General features: G+C 46.2%; 1 protein-coding gene across 1 annotated transcript in view; it reads left to right on the top strand.

Moving 5' to 3' along the window:
* The first annotated feature begins 11248 nt into the window (after positions 1-11248).
* SIK2 (salt inducible kinase 2) overlaps positions 11249-15157 on the top strand; it is a 101948-nt gene continuing 98039 nt past the window's right edge. Inside the window, 2 exon segments of the mRNA XM_065417006.1 lie at positions 11249-11272; positions 11274-11399. Of these exon segments, the coding sequence (XP_065273078.1) occupies positions 11249-11272; positions 11274-11399 (150 nt within the window).

Consider the following 15157-nt stretch of genomic DNA (forward strand, 5'->3'; position numbering starts at 1 on the left):
GGGAGAGGTGTTTCCACACTCAGTTTCTTATCCTTATCGCTGTCTGTTTCTCTTTATTTGTAGCACATGTAATAGAGTTTCTAAGCAGCTAGGGGAAGTGCAGAGTACACCCAAGCCATGAAGATGGTGTGAGGGAACCTGCGAAACATCTACGCAAGTGACCCTCCGCTGGAGTTTGTATCTAAATCCCCAATAACCCACAAGTATTTAGATTGGAACAACAGTGTGATTGTAAGGGATGTGCCGGCAGCTCTGTGGTTGAATTAAGTTCCTGCTTTATCGACTAGTGAATGCATTAAGATTACAATTAATTTTTTGAGCTGTTGATACATAAGTATGAGGCTTTTGTTACCATGTGAAGTCTAGGACATGGGCTGTGAGATGAACTGAATCTATCTTCGTTAACAACTGATATGTTTTTAAAGCCTTTTGAAGCACAATACAAGATTTAAGCCAGCCCTCTGATCAAAGAATCAGGATTATATATTGGAAATGAAGGTGAGCATTGGTCTGGGCATCTTTCTTGCCCCTTCTCTCCAGCATTTTATCCCATTTAGTCTCTTTTCTACCTGAGAGGATAATGTCAGATATCGCAGACAATGTGGAAAGGAGACTGAAATAAGTGTGTGACTGGCAATTTCTTTATACTGTACTTGTCTGGCTCCTGATTGCATGGAGAGGTGCCCAGAGTTGCCTTGAGCCACCTGAAATGAGTTTGAACACCACAAATCTTTCCTAGAAAAGACCAAAACCAAGATGGACAACGTGCAAACTCTGTGGATCTGCCAATGGGCGTGTATTCTTTGAGAACTGGATGCCTGTGACTTTGTACTTTAATACTGCCAAAGAGCCCCTTGTCACGCATCGAAAAGGCATTTGAGGGATTGTTATGAGGAAGCTATGAATCAAAAAGTGACCAAGAAAGTACTCTCATTTCCTATGTATCCGACAACTGACACAGTTAAATCTGACTTACTCCATAATGGCAACAAGCTAGTTTCAGTCCTGATGCAAGTTCCGCTACACAAGCGTGAGCTGTGTGGCTCAAAGCTTGTGTCACTCACCAACAGATGTTGTCCCAATAAAAGATATTACCTCACCCACCTTTGGTAAGCCAAGAGAAAGGCATTTCCCAAACACAAGCTAATTTATCCCAACCAAGCTTCACCCTGCTAAACCATCCAATACAGCAAGCCTAGCTGTATCTGTTCTGGGATGCTGACAAACTCTTGAGCAAGATGTGGCGGGGAGGAGTGGAATCAGAATCTGAACTCAGGAGAGAGCAGCACTGATGACTTGGGGTTTACTATTAACTTGATGATCAATAGAGCTTTCTAATGCCTGTGTTTTGCTTGTTTGTATGCAGTCCTTTGAATGTTTGGATTATGGTAATCACGGCTTTGTGTGCTCTACGGGAAGCTTGATATAAATCATGTGACAAGGTTCCTGCACTGTCCAGTACAGCAGACTGGAGCTCCGGTGTCCGCTTCAGATAAGTGTAAAAATGGAGATTCATATTTAACTAGGTACAAAAATGAATACACTCATGGCAGGTTTCCCTTAGCTTTTGAATATTAAATGCCATTTGTTTTATGCTGGCCATACATTTCATGCTCTGTATGATGCAGAACGTGTGGTGGGGGTTTTGGTTTTGGTTTTAAATGCCTAGCTAATCTTTTTGAGCTGGCAGGGGGAAGCTGGAGGTTATTGCGGCTGCATAGGCATTTAGGAAGGTGTGGGAGGAAGCTTGGGTTTGTGAGATAAGCACACTAACTGGATGCAAAAATGAGGATCATCTGTGAAATATATTAATGTTGACACTGAAATTTGCATCATTAACATATAAGGTTAACACCCCATTGAAATGAATTGAGGGACAGTTCACTCCTAAGCTTTTGCTTCAGGCTGTCTTCAAACTCAGGCAGATAACCTTGCATTGATTTGCATTTGGTTCACATTTGGAAAGTTTTGGACACCACCCTAAGAGCGTGAGACATTCTTTTTTAAGTGTACGCTTGGGTTGTGGCTCACAATTTTGCAGCAAGGGGTGGATTTTGAGGTAAATTCTGTGGCTGTGGAAGGAGGAAGTGTGGTCTTGACAAACAGCAATGTGTCTTCTAGAACCTGTTTATAGAATTCTTGTACCCGTTTCGTCCTGCCAGTAACACTTCTGCTGTGAATATGTTCATTGGGTTGGATTCTGAAATGTATAGCAGCCTGCTGGGAACTATTATGTCCATTCTTGTCCAAGTTTATCCAGAGAGCTGGCTCCACCAGTCTGGGATTAGACAGTTGTGATCTATCTGTTCCTGCATGCTCTGATGTCCCGTCATGGAAGGTTAACATGCTTGTTTTTATGTTCTCATGTTGAATGTGTCCAGTTCCTGAGAGATCCCATAGCATTTTGTATTGTCTACACTTACACTAATTCCGGTCTGATTCTGGAGTTGCTCTCAAACGGGGCTTGTTTCCTAAAACTGGGATTTTGCCTGAACATATCTCACTGGTCTGAAAATGAACTGGGAGTGTTGAATAGCAGAGTGCAGGATATTTGGTGTCTATTTGAAAGGAGAGGAAGGATGGTCCAGTGTTTAGGACACTATCCTGGGACTTGGGACACCTGGGTTCAGTTCTGTACTCTGCCACAGTCTGACCTTGGGCATGTTACTCAGCTTCTCTTTCGCTCCATTCTCCATCTGTATAATTGGGATAATAGCACTGCCCTACCTCACAGGGGTGTTGTGAGGATAAATACATTAAAGATTATGAGATGCTCAGAAACTATGGTAATGGGGGCCAGATAATTACTTAATATTTTAATTCTCTTGTCCACACAGACCTTTAGAACATCTTGGAAGCTTATTGAAGATAAGCTGTTACATAAGGATTTGGAAGAGTATTTGACTCAATATGTGGTTTGGTTGAGCAATTTTGGTGCCCGACACTGAGTACAGCCAGTGATGCTGCTTATTTATTTGGCTCTTGTTCGTCCTTTTCAAAATTGAATTTAAAAAAATGGTAAATTCCATTAAAGCCAAGGCCTGCCATTCTATACTGGTGGTAATAATACCACCTAGCTCTCAGACAGCACTTTCCATCCATAGATTTCAGTGTAAAGTCTGCATCGGTGTCCTGCTCTCTGCCACAGGAGCTTTGCTTAATCAAGTTCCTGACTTCTAAACACAGAAGAATCTGGACTATAGAGCAGGCAGGAAGTACCACTTACCATAATCCACAAAGTGATGCCCAGTGGATGTAGTTAGGCTCTAGTCTAAAATAGAGCTCCAGCCTGCCCTTTTCAGTGTCTCTTAGGTGAGAGCTATTTAATAGTCTGCACTTGCCAAGGGTTTCCCTGCAACTGTTGTTGATTTCTCAGAGGAGCATTCCTAATTAAGAGTCTGCACCAGTGTCCCAGGGAGAGGTTTCCATTGGTCTGGTGAGATTCAGTAATAAAAAAAAAAAATCCCATTTTTTGAGTGTACACACCATGCTCTGCAGTAGATGCAATGTGACAATCAAATGCCAGTTTCCTGGCTTGGAAGAGCTTTATCTAAAGGCATATTGGCTATAATACAGAACTGTACAAAACAAGTAGGATGGAGCAGCACAGAGGCCATTGTGTGATCACTAAAGCCAAAACACTTCAGAATAATTTCACATAATTGGGAAAACCACACCTGCTTTAAACTCTGCTTCCACTAAGAAGCCTCTAAGGAGCTTCTAGCCTTCAGGTCATCGATCCATCTGTTTTCTCTCTGATTAGAAATCGGGCAGGGGAGGGAGAGTGACACCGTGAGTGAAACAAGTCAGGAAGAGAGGTAGATGCGGACATATACTGCTCCACGGGTGAGTCTCTCTGGACATAAGAGGAAATCTAAATAACTCATGCGCTACGTTCTGCAGCCAAACAAGACTGGCTCTGAAGCATCTGAAATGTCAGTAGCTACTGACAGAGAGTTCATGCAACATTTATTTTTTCTGTTGCACTTAAAAAAAAAAAAATAAATCATGAGATTGAAGCAAAACCAGTTCGCAGAAGCCACCAGGAAGCAAAAATGCGTCGAAGGCTTTGGCAGAAGGTGTTTATATGGGAGTGAAACAACAACAGAAGTGAGTGCAGGACGTTGCTGTGAGTTGAATCTGCCAATATAAACATTCAGGGAGCCAGCTCTGGAGCTGTATGCCACCCATCATATTCATTGCAAACATTAAAATATTTGTAAGTTGCTATAGCTGTTTCTGTCTGTTCATAAGTATTACAGGTTGGGTTGATAGAGACATAGGGCCTGTCTTGGATACCTGGCAGTCTGGGAGAGTGCCTACCAACCAGGATTTGGTGGCCTGCCATTGACTTTAGTGGTGCAAGTTCAAGCCTCTGAGAGCAGTCCTTGCTAGAAAATGGCCACTGCCTACCAAGGAAATGATAACCTGCCAGCTGGTTACCAGTGGGGATAATGCTAGGCAATAGCTGCTGATTGGCACTAGGAAAGGGGTATCCACTGACTGGTGCTGGCTAACTTCCTGGGATTCATTACATTAATTAGTGCATTTTAGTAAGCAGCTGTGTATGTGTATTCATTTTTATCCTTCAAATCTTGTTCTAGTCTGTTTTTAGGCAGGCTATAAGCATCTTTGAGTCCTTGGATAAACAAGAAACGAGAGCAAAAAGCTCAAGCAAAATATTCAAACTTAGGTGTGTAACCTCTTACATCCATATTTTGGTAACTAAATGAGTGCCCTTATTGTTAGAGGTGCTGACCACCGCAGCTCTCGTTGAAGTCAGTGAAAGCCTGCCACGCGTGTTCGAGCACCTCTGAAGGTCAGGCCAGGTATTTAGGTGCTGAAATATGGTTGTAAATGGTTAATTTTAGTAAACTAATTTGGAAAAGTTTTGCCTATTAAAGCTCCCAAGGTTCACTTCTTTATCTGTAATGGGACTGAATAATACTTGATCTGTGTTCTTTCCTCGTTCTGAAATCAAAATGTTGAATATGGCGATGACAGTTACTGACAAGAACAAGTCTCCTTGAATTTGTCAACCCCTATCTAGCACTTCATCTGCGGAGGTCTTTCATGCCATTGTTGCGAGAACAAGTTAAATGTTTAAGTACTGAAATACCCAGTGTTCCCTATTCCTTTAAGTTTGAGACTGCTTTGAAACTGGAAAGGTGCTTGTATCAGAGATAAACCTCATCAAGGAAACTTTTTAACAGATGTGATATACATGCACTCATCTCATAGCTGCTTTGTGTAGGACAGAGGCAAAAGCTTATTATTAAAAAACGTGCTTTCTTGCAGTCAGGAGAGTTTGAGATCACCTTTGGGCCTTTGGAAAAGGGCAGGCACCAATGAACCTGAAAATGAAACCAGAAAAACCTTCTCACCTTCACACGTATGATTAATGAAAGTATACAAATGTTGTGTAAATAAAATCTGCTCCAAACCTTTTCACATGCACAGAATAGCCAAGTTAAGAACTATTGGATTATAGAAGCTAGATGGGAATCATCCAGTCCCTTTCCTAGAAGCCAATGCAAGATTGTTTCATACAGCACATTTTCTAAAGCTTTATTTCAGTCTTGTTTTAAGCATTATGAAATTGCACTTCCATTGCTTTTGGGAGGAGACTGTTCCATAGCTTAATACATTGCTCTGATTAGGCTGAATATTGGGGGGGGGGGAATCTTTTACTTTCATCCCATCACTCCTACACATACACTGCTGTGCCACACTAAAAATGCCTCCCCATTGTTATTTCCATCCTTTAATTGTAGGGCTATGTCCTTCCCCTTAGTCAAGTTATACATATTTAGTTCTTTCTTTTTTGAAGACATGCTCTCTGGTAATGCGGTGCCTACAAGAGTATACAACGATGCCAGGATTCAGACATGGTTGTGTCAGGGCCTGGTGGAGGATGATTAGTTTCCTGTCCTGTGACAGGGTCTTTCCCTGTAAACAGCCCAAAACTGCATTGGTCTTTTTTTGTAATCATGTTTAATTGCAAAAATACGTCTATTTTGTTCTTCGCCGTCACCATTTTCAGTTGCGTGAAAGTGTGATTCAGTTAAGAAAAGGGTGTGTCATCTCAGCTGTCAAAACATCAGACACGTGGGCACCTCTAACCCAGTTGTCCAGTTCTGTTCCTTTTTGGCTTGAGGTAGAGGCAGGAGCCCAGGTACTTTCTTATAGTTTGGAGAGGGCACATAGGTTGCCTTCTTGCTAGGAATAATGCCCCACACAGAACTTTCTCCCTCAAGTGTATACCTATCAATATTACTTCCTAACAATTTAGAAATACAGTTCCAATGCTTTTTATCCCAATTCTCCAGCAAGTTTGGCTATAGATAATTTAGCACTTAACCATCCATATATCCTCACTGCCTGGGCACTGTGCCTTGTCCTCAACTTGCAGATTGGGAAGATGGACAGGGGTTATATAACTTGCCCAAGGCTATACCACTCATTGGGTGAACTAGGATTAGAACAAAGGAACTGCAGGTCCATGTCTAATCTTCCACTTTAAATATTAACAATATTTCAGCTTGCTGTTATTTCACCACTGTGACTCAATGTACCATAAGCTATTGCAACTTTTGGCAGATTTGAGACCACAAATAACTTGGTTTCTTCAGGCTGTGAGGGCGGACCTTAGAATTCCCAAATGGTTCTGCATTGCTTCTGCTGGAGGAAGTCAGCAACAAAAACTGGTGGCAATGAACTAACTTTTCTCTCTAGAGCACTGCTGTGACTATATAGTGCACTACTGTACTCACCAGAGCTTTCCCGGAAACACTCGCATGTGACCTAGTAAGTGAATGCTCTAGTATGATGATCAGTTAGGGGAGCCTAGCCCAGACTGCCCATCAGTCCTTGAAACATCCATAATCAGATTTCTAGGAGAGGAGTTCAGTAATGAAGGTGAAGATTTTGTTGGAGCACCAGTGTCAAGACCTGAAATATGGGGATAGAACAGTTCTAATGTTACCCTGCTAAGACCACAACAATGGAGCTTTCACCTTTTACAGGATGCAGTCTCTTTGACGGTCCCTAAGACCTTCTTGTTCTGCCCTGCGTCAGACAGGGATTCAACCGACTCTGCAAAGCACAGGAGAGGTGCCTGTCTTCTGACTTTATCTTCACAGGTAGGTGCTTTTAGTTTCTTCATTGTCTTGCTTGAATCTGTTAATAGCTATTAAATGAGAGTGTGGGATTAGTGGACTACTGAGCCTACCAAGTGCATTATCTCTTTGGACAGACTTCTCCTGCACCTAATTTTATCTTTTTGCATAGACAACTGTCAGATCTCTTTTGACACTTTAAATTTAATAGATCACCCTCGGTGTTATAATTAGTATCCTACCAAATTCATGGCCATGAAAAACACATCACGGACCGTGAAATCTGGCCTTCCCCTGTGCAATCTCGTCTTTTGTGTGCTTTTACCCTATACTATACGGATATCACAGGGAGACCAGTGTTTCTCAAATTGGGGGTCCTGACCCAAAAGGGAGTTGCAGGGGGTTACAAGGTTATTTTAGGGAGGTCGCAGTATTGCAACCTTTACTTCTGCACTGCCTTCAGAGCTGGGCAGCCAGAGAGCGGTGGCTGTTGGCTGGGTGCCCAGCTCTAAAGGCAGCGCCCCGCCAGCAGCAGCGCAGAAGTAAGGGTAGCAATATCACAATCCCCTCTACAATAACCTTGTGACCCCCCTCCCATAAGTCCTTTTTGGGTCAGAGCCCTACAATTATAACACCATGACATTTCAGACTTAAATAGCTGAAATAATGAAATTGACCAAAATGGACCTTGAATTTGGTAGGGCCCTACTTATAATATACATAGGACAATAGTCCACTAGAGGGCACATGTGCTCCACATTTGATACTTTTGGACAGTTGCTGAAATTGCCTTTGAATAGTTCCTGAGTGTTTTATTTGAGATCGCACAGGTCACTGTTTGGATCACCTTGTTTGAAGCACAACAAGAAGTGAACAATGGGTAGCAAAACCATCTACAGAAAGGCTGTTCTCTTGGTTGCAGTTTTTCCATGAACATTATTTTGGAGTTTTATTTTAGCCTGTACATTTGAACCAAAATTGATGTTACCGTGTGCTGTACAAGAAGGGCTGTGCAAGTGAAGCTTTCTGTTGTAAACATAAAGTCTAACTTGTTGAATAATTTGTTTCAGACAGATACGGTAAGGGTTAGCATCGATAAAAGTAGGAAAAAGGCAGATCGATTCTTTTGCTACCAAAAATATATAAAATGTTCCAAGGCAAATTCCCTGATTTAGAGCAACTATTAGGCAATATTTCACATGAACCTCAGGTTAGATTATTTTAATCTCTAATTTACTGGGTTTTTGCAGCATAACAACATTAATTGAATAGATGAATTAAAGTGTCATAATAGTGCAAAAAAGATAATGAAAAGCTAAACTCAAAGAGTAAAAGGTCTGGGTGACAGCATATTATACCCAAGTAGAACTATTATTAGCATGCTTTTGTATACATTAGCCATCTCAGAGGGTGGAAGTCTGACTAATGGAAGTAGAAAATACATGCAATCCTCTTTTAGGGCCAGGCATTGTCAGGCCTTAAATTGCTCGCCTCCCAATGTGCTTAGTGGTGTCTAGAATCCCAGCAATGCTCCCCTCAGTGGCAGACTGTAGAAGGCCACACCTCCTGTCAACTAGAAGCAGTAGCAGCATATACTTTCATAGGCCAAGGAGCCCCTCTGCTATCAGGTGTTCTAGACTCCTACAGTTTTAAGAAAGGGATTGGCTGTCCAGAAAGAGGTGGTGGGGTTGATTGTGAGAGGGGAGTGACAGGTCAGGCAAAGAGAGATTGAAGCTAGATAGGGACTGAATGAACTAGGAAAGGGCAAGGTGTGGGGCCCCGGGCAATTACCCTGCTTGCTACCCACTAAACCCGGCCCTGGCTTTTATATGCAGAAAAACAGTGGTTGTGGCACACGTGGACTATGGAGGTTTTATAGCATAGTTGGGGGGGGGCTCAGAAAAAGGTTGAGAACTCCTGATTTAAACCATCTCTTTGCGGTGATAAATTCAGCATTCATCGGCAACCAATGCCTCTGATCCAGCCTACAAGGTCCCTCAGGTTGGGCCTAGCCTAGCCTGCCCTATTGGAAACACTGACCATGGCAAGAGCTTCATGCCCTTAGCTGACAAGGAGGGGTGTGTAAGTATTGGGGGCACTCCCCTATAGAGGTGATCCTAGCCCATCTGAAATGCTGCTCTCAGTGCCAAGGAGGTTATTTGCTTCAGAAAATAGTAGCCTGGACTGTGAGCACCTGTTTCCCAGTTGTCCTTAGTTAAGGTGTGAATCGAATCAGTGTGGAGGCTCCCCATCCTTCATGGCAGTTGTGCTGATGGAGCAAGCACAGGGCCAAGCTGGAGGTTTGGGGCTAGAGAAGTAGAGGGAGAGACTTCATTTTTCTGCTAATTAATGATTTCTGGTGGACCCTTCCCAGTAACAGTACACCTAGTAAATACATCAGCAAAGTGCCACTACTGATGCAGTGGGGAAAGGACCAGTGTGACATGGAGCATAGTGGGCTCATGGACACTCTGTGGGGCAGGGATGATATCTGTTACAGGTTTGTACAGTACATAGTGCAGTGGAGCCCATGCGTGCTATCCCAATACAAATAATTGAGAGTGTGTCTGCACGGTGAGGCACCTGGCAGAGGAGGCAATGCTGGACATCCCTGCTGCTGCCAGGGGCTGTCTCAGCCCTCAGAGCTCCTGACACCATCTGCCTGGAGCGAGGGGGCCCCCTCCAGGGGGCATCCTGGGTGGGTTTGAGCACTGGCTAAGGTGTGTGTCGGAGTCCCAGGGCGCTTACAGGACCTGTGGTCTGGTAGAGGGTGGGAATCCCTGGCAGCTGCATTCCAGCAGGAGGGCAGGACTGGGTGCCCAGCTGGTTCTGTGGCCCTGAGGAAGGGGGTACAGGGACCAGGGCAGCGACAGGAGCGGGTGAGGCCTTGCATGGTCAGAGATTGGCAACTGGCATGGAGGGAAGGCTAAGGGGGCTGGGGCCAGCTGGGCTTGGGAGCCCAAGGGCATGCTGTGCAATGGGAGCCCAGGGGCATGCTGTGCAGTGGGGGGTGCTGGGGACGTGCTGTGCGGGGGGAGGGGGGACCCTGGGAGCCCAGGGGCGTGCTGTGCAGTGGGAGCCCAGGGGCGTGCTGTGCAGTGTGGGGTCCTGGGGGCGGGGCACTGCGAGCCCAGGGGCGTGCTGTGCAATGGCGGGGGGGGGGGGGGCACTGGGATCCCAGGGGCATGCTGTGCAGTGTGAACCCAGGGACGTGCTGTGCAGTGGGGAGGGGGGGACCCTGGGAGCCCAGAGGCGTGCTGTGCAGTGGGGGGTGCTGGGGATGTGCTGTGCGGGGGGAGGGGGGACCCTGGGAGCCCAGGGGCGTGCTGTGCAGTGGGAGCCCAGGGGCGTGCTGTGCAGTGTGGGGTCCTGGGGGCGGGGCACTGCGAGCCCAGGGGCGTGCTGTGCAATGGCGGGGGGGGGGGGGCACTGGGATCCCAGGGGCATGCTGTGCAGTGTGAACCCAGGGACGTGCTGTGCAGTGGGGAGGGGGGGACCCTGGGAGCCCAGGGACGTGCTGTGCAGTGGGGGGGGGGGTACTGGGAGCCCAGGGGAGTGCTGTGCCGTGGGGGGGTCCTGGGGGCGGGGCACTGCGAGCCCACGGCGTGCTGTGCTGGGGGGGGGGGGGCACAGCAGCAGTGGGGGTGGCGACAGGCCAGGCACAGACTCAGGGCTAACCAGGACTTGGGGGGAGGGGCTCTCCTGGCCCCCAGCCCGGGGGAGGGGGACTGGGGGAGAACCAAGCTGTGTGGGGGAGGCTCTCCCCAGCTTCGAGGGGGGCCGTGCAGGTAGGTAGCCCTCCCTCAAAGCCCGGCCACCTCCCCCACCCCGGCCACAATGGATCGGCCTCCCCCCGGTCTCTCCCCGCACCAGGCCGGCGGGGAGTAGGCGCTCTGTCGGGGACGGCTGTGAGGGGAGCCCCGCTGCCGGTGGGAGGAGGCGCCCCGCAGGGAACAGCCCCAGGAGGCCGTTGCTCATCCGGTGGCGGTGGCTACGGTTGCCATGGCGAGACTCCTCCTTCGCTGACGCGCGCGGTGACGCGCGGGGGGGCGGGGCGGCGCGGCTGCAGGGCGCCGCACGGCCACAGACGGACCGAGCCGCCGCTGCCGCCGCCGCCCCCCGAGCCCAGCATGGTAATGGCCGAGCCCCGGCTGCCCCCCCCCGCTGCTGCCCCGCGGGCCCGGGCCCGTCCGCGTCGGGTTCTACGACATCGAGGGCACGCTGGGGAAGGGCAACTTCGCCGTGGTGAAGCTGGGGCGGCACCGGATCACGCGCAGCGAGGTGAGGCGGCCGGGCCGGGGGGGAACCGGGCCTCCCTCGCCCCCCGGGGACCGGCTCGTGAGGAGGCGGGGCCGGCCAGACCCTTCCCCTCCCCCCCCCCCCGCCACTGCTCCCGGCCCAAGGGCCTGGCACCGCCCCGCGGGCGGCTGGTTCCGACCCCCAGGAGCGCTGCCCCCCATAGGGGGTGCGCTGGTGGGGGGGGGCTCCAGGTGTGCCCCCCGCCCCCCCTCCGACTGCCGTTCGCACAGGCACGGCCGGCCCGCAGCCTCCCCTCAGCCGCCTTTGTCCCTTCAGCGGGGCCAGGGATGGAGCCGGTGTCCGGCTGAGCGCGGCGGGGGGCTCCGCCAAGCAGCCGAGCGCTGTGGGGAAGGAGCTGGTCGGCCAGCCCTGGGACCTCCCCCCCCCCCCAGCGGTGCGAGCTTCCCCCGGCCCCGCGGGGGTGTCCCGGGGCTAAGCCGGAGGGGAGCCCCGCGGGGCGGGGGGTAAGTCTTAGCCATGCACTTGCCAGCAAGACAAGGTGTAGGTGAGGAAATATTTTTTTACGGGGCCAACTTTTGCTGGAGAAAGTGTGTTTGAGCCGCAGAGCTCTTCTCCGGGTTCGGGGGCTGTAGCAGCGCCGAGAACAATGCCGCCACTAGCCGTGGAGCTGCTGTTAGGATAGTCCCTTCATGAGAAACGGCCAGCAGGTAACTGATAACTTGGTCATTAGCAAACGCAGAACAGGTTTGCAGTGCTTAATTTGTAATGAGCGAGGGGCTGGGGCTCCAACAATTAGGTGCCCTGTCTCAAGCCATTTTTTTAAACTTTCATAACTGATGTGGTAAGCCCTGAGTTGCCGGGGCTATGAACTGCCAACCCTAGAGGTGCTGGGGCTCTGCCCTAGCAAGCCCTGGCACAAATTAAGCACTGCAGGTTTGAACCCTAAAGGCTAAATTGTTCTGGGTTCTGCCGTCAGGTTTGCCATCTATTCAATATCTCCAGGTGTGGAGCCAGCTTTGGTACTTCAGTTTGAAGAAGAATGATTCCCTCCTATCCCATTCCCCTGAATCCGCTTGTCTGGGTACTAAATTAAAAACCGTCATCTTTTCAGAAATGCAAGTTACCTAAGTTATCAATTAAATACCATTCTCAGAAAACCATAATTATGTTATGCATCATCCATAATTAAACTACTATAGTCTACTTGGGTAAAAATGTAGTTAGGCATATTTTTAAAATATCCGATGGAAGCAGCACCTTTGGACATCATCGCTTAATAACTTTTAAAACATAAGTACTTTCAGTTACTATAACTGTATTTAACGAGCAACAGAGAGTCCTGTGGCACCTTTAAGACTAACAGATGTATTGGAGCATAAGCTTTTGTGGGTGAATGCCCACTTCGTCAGATGAAAGCTTATGCTCCAATACATCTGTTAGTCTTAAAGGTGCCACTGGACTCTCTGTTGCTTTTTACAGATCCAGACTAACACGGCTACCCCTCTGATACTATAAGTGTATTTAAGTTTCTTGCCAATTTTTATGATATGATCATATTTCCTATTTTAAAAAAAAACCTTTTTCTGTGGTGCGATGTGAATGATCCATACAGGCAAGGAAACTGATTGAACAAAATGCACAAAGCACAAAGTAAAGAAATTGAAAACTGTAATCTTTCACTTATAATGATCTTAAGTGGTACAGGTATCAATAGGCAGGAGGCAAAATTATAATTGTTAACTTCAACTACAATTTTACATTTAACATTGTTGCAGGGCACATAGTAGTGGTTACTCTTCAAAGTTGTGTGTACAATGTTATTGACCTCTTGAGGTCTCCTCCAGCCCTACATTTCTGTGATTCTATGAAAATCCAAAGTATTAAAGGAAATTTGATCAAGTTATGGCCTCACTTCTCAAATTGCGTATTAAGGAACTTAGTCAAATAATTTTAAACCCTTTCCTTGCTACTACTAAATACCCAAGTTTGGAAATTAGAATTTTAGGTAGTGATCAATTATACTGTTAATGTTTCACTCACCAGGCAGTAGGTAAAGCTGTTTGCTTACTGGTCTTCAGGCATCATGTCTCAATGGCATTGCAGTGGCAATCTTAACTTTTCATTGTAATTCAAAAATTAGATCTCTGTTGAGTTTTGTGAAAATTTAAAATAATCTACACTTTGCGTTTAAACAGCTTGGCAATACTGTCTTTGGTACAAGTTGTCAGCTTAAAAAAATGGCTGAAATTAATAGAAGTACATTCTAAAAACTTTACTAAATGTCAATATAAATAAGTTTAAATTTGATTGAATAGGTTTTCTTCTTGGTTAGGGTCTTGTATGCTGTGCTTGGTCTGGAAGTTGTTTTTATAGTTCACATTGTGAATTACTACTGCCAAGATGGAAGTAATTCCAGGAATGTGAATGGCAGGGTGAACTTATTATGACTGACAGTTGTTTCACATGGTATATTTTAAAATTAAGCTAAAATGAAACCTATATCATATTTTTCCCATAATTTTTGTAGTAGGTTTTCCCTTTCCAAAGTTTTGTGGTTAAACCTTGTTGTACACTTTTATTTATTTATTTGTTTGTTTTGCATGACCAGTTATTTCCACAACAAGAAATGTATAGACATAGGTAGAACTTCATTGTTGGGTCAGTCAGTCGGAGCAGCTAGCTGGGTTGCAAGGCAGAGGGACCCTATTAACTTTCACTAATGGTAAAGAGAACTTGCATTCTGACCAAGTACCATTACTGTCAATGATTCAAAGTCAGACCGGTGTGAGTTCCACCAACTCTGCTTAGTTACGTAATAGAATTGTATTGAAATGATGCAGACCTTAAAGTTACTTGTCATGAAATTAATCTAATCTATTTAAAGGTGAAATCCGACTGAAACAGAATGTGTATATAAGAAGAATGTGTACATAGCCCAGAAGGTGGAGTATGGCAAACTAGTTCAAATTGAGTGTGAACTCATATAACTGCAACCTTAATGTTGCATTTGAGCACTGAAGTGAAAAAATGTGAAAGTTAATAGAAATGTAGGAATTGCAATGTAGTCTCAACCATGGTTGATATTGTCCTATAACCTGCCTTTAAGATCAGTCAGTACTAGATGCTTCAGAGGAGACAGCTGCATTTTTGATAGGTTCTTGCACACAGTACATGTTTGTTGTATCACAGAAATATCCTGTGATCAGAGAATTAGGTTTATGTTCATGAATATGGATACAGGAGAAGTAGTTATGGTCTGGAGGACAGGAAAAATAGGAGACGGCAAAAAAATAATTAGAAGCATTGGAAGAATCATAAGGGAAGCTCAGAAAGATTAGGACTGCTTAGTTTTAGGAGGTAAGTAGTGACATGAGGTATAAACATGAATGGTAAAGAACATCAGCCTGAATCTGCTGCTTACTATCTCATAATATAAGAGGGACACCCTCTGGAATTATAAAAGTAATAAACTTACAGATAAAGGAAATACTCAAATACATAACCAACCTGTGGGACTCTTTCCTACAAGATATAGGGCATTAAGCTTAAAACTCAAATTGTTAATCATAGAATCATAGAATATCAGGGTTGGAAGGGACCTCAGGAGGTCATCTAGTCCAACCCCCTGCTCAAAGCAGGAAAATTAATGGAGATATCCTATCTCCTAGAACTGGAAGGGACCTTGAAAGGTCATCGAGTCCAGCCCCCTGCCTTCACTAGCAGGACCAAGTACTGATTTTGCCCCAGATCCCTAAGTGGCCCCCTCAAGTATTGAACTC

Source organism: Emys orbicularis, chromosome 15, assembly GCF_028017835.1.
Source record: "Emys orbicularis isolate rEmyOrb1 chromosome 15, rEmyOrb1.hap1, whole genome shotgun sequence".
Classification (NCBI taxonomy): Eukaryota; Metazoa; Chordata; order Testudines; family Emydidae; genus Emys; species Emys orbicularis.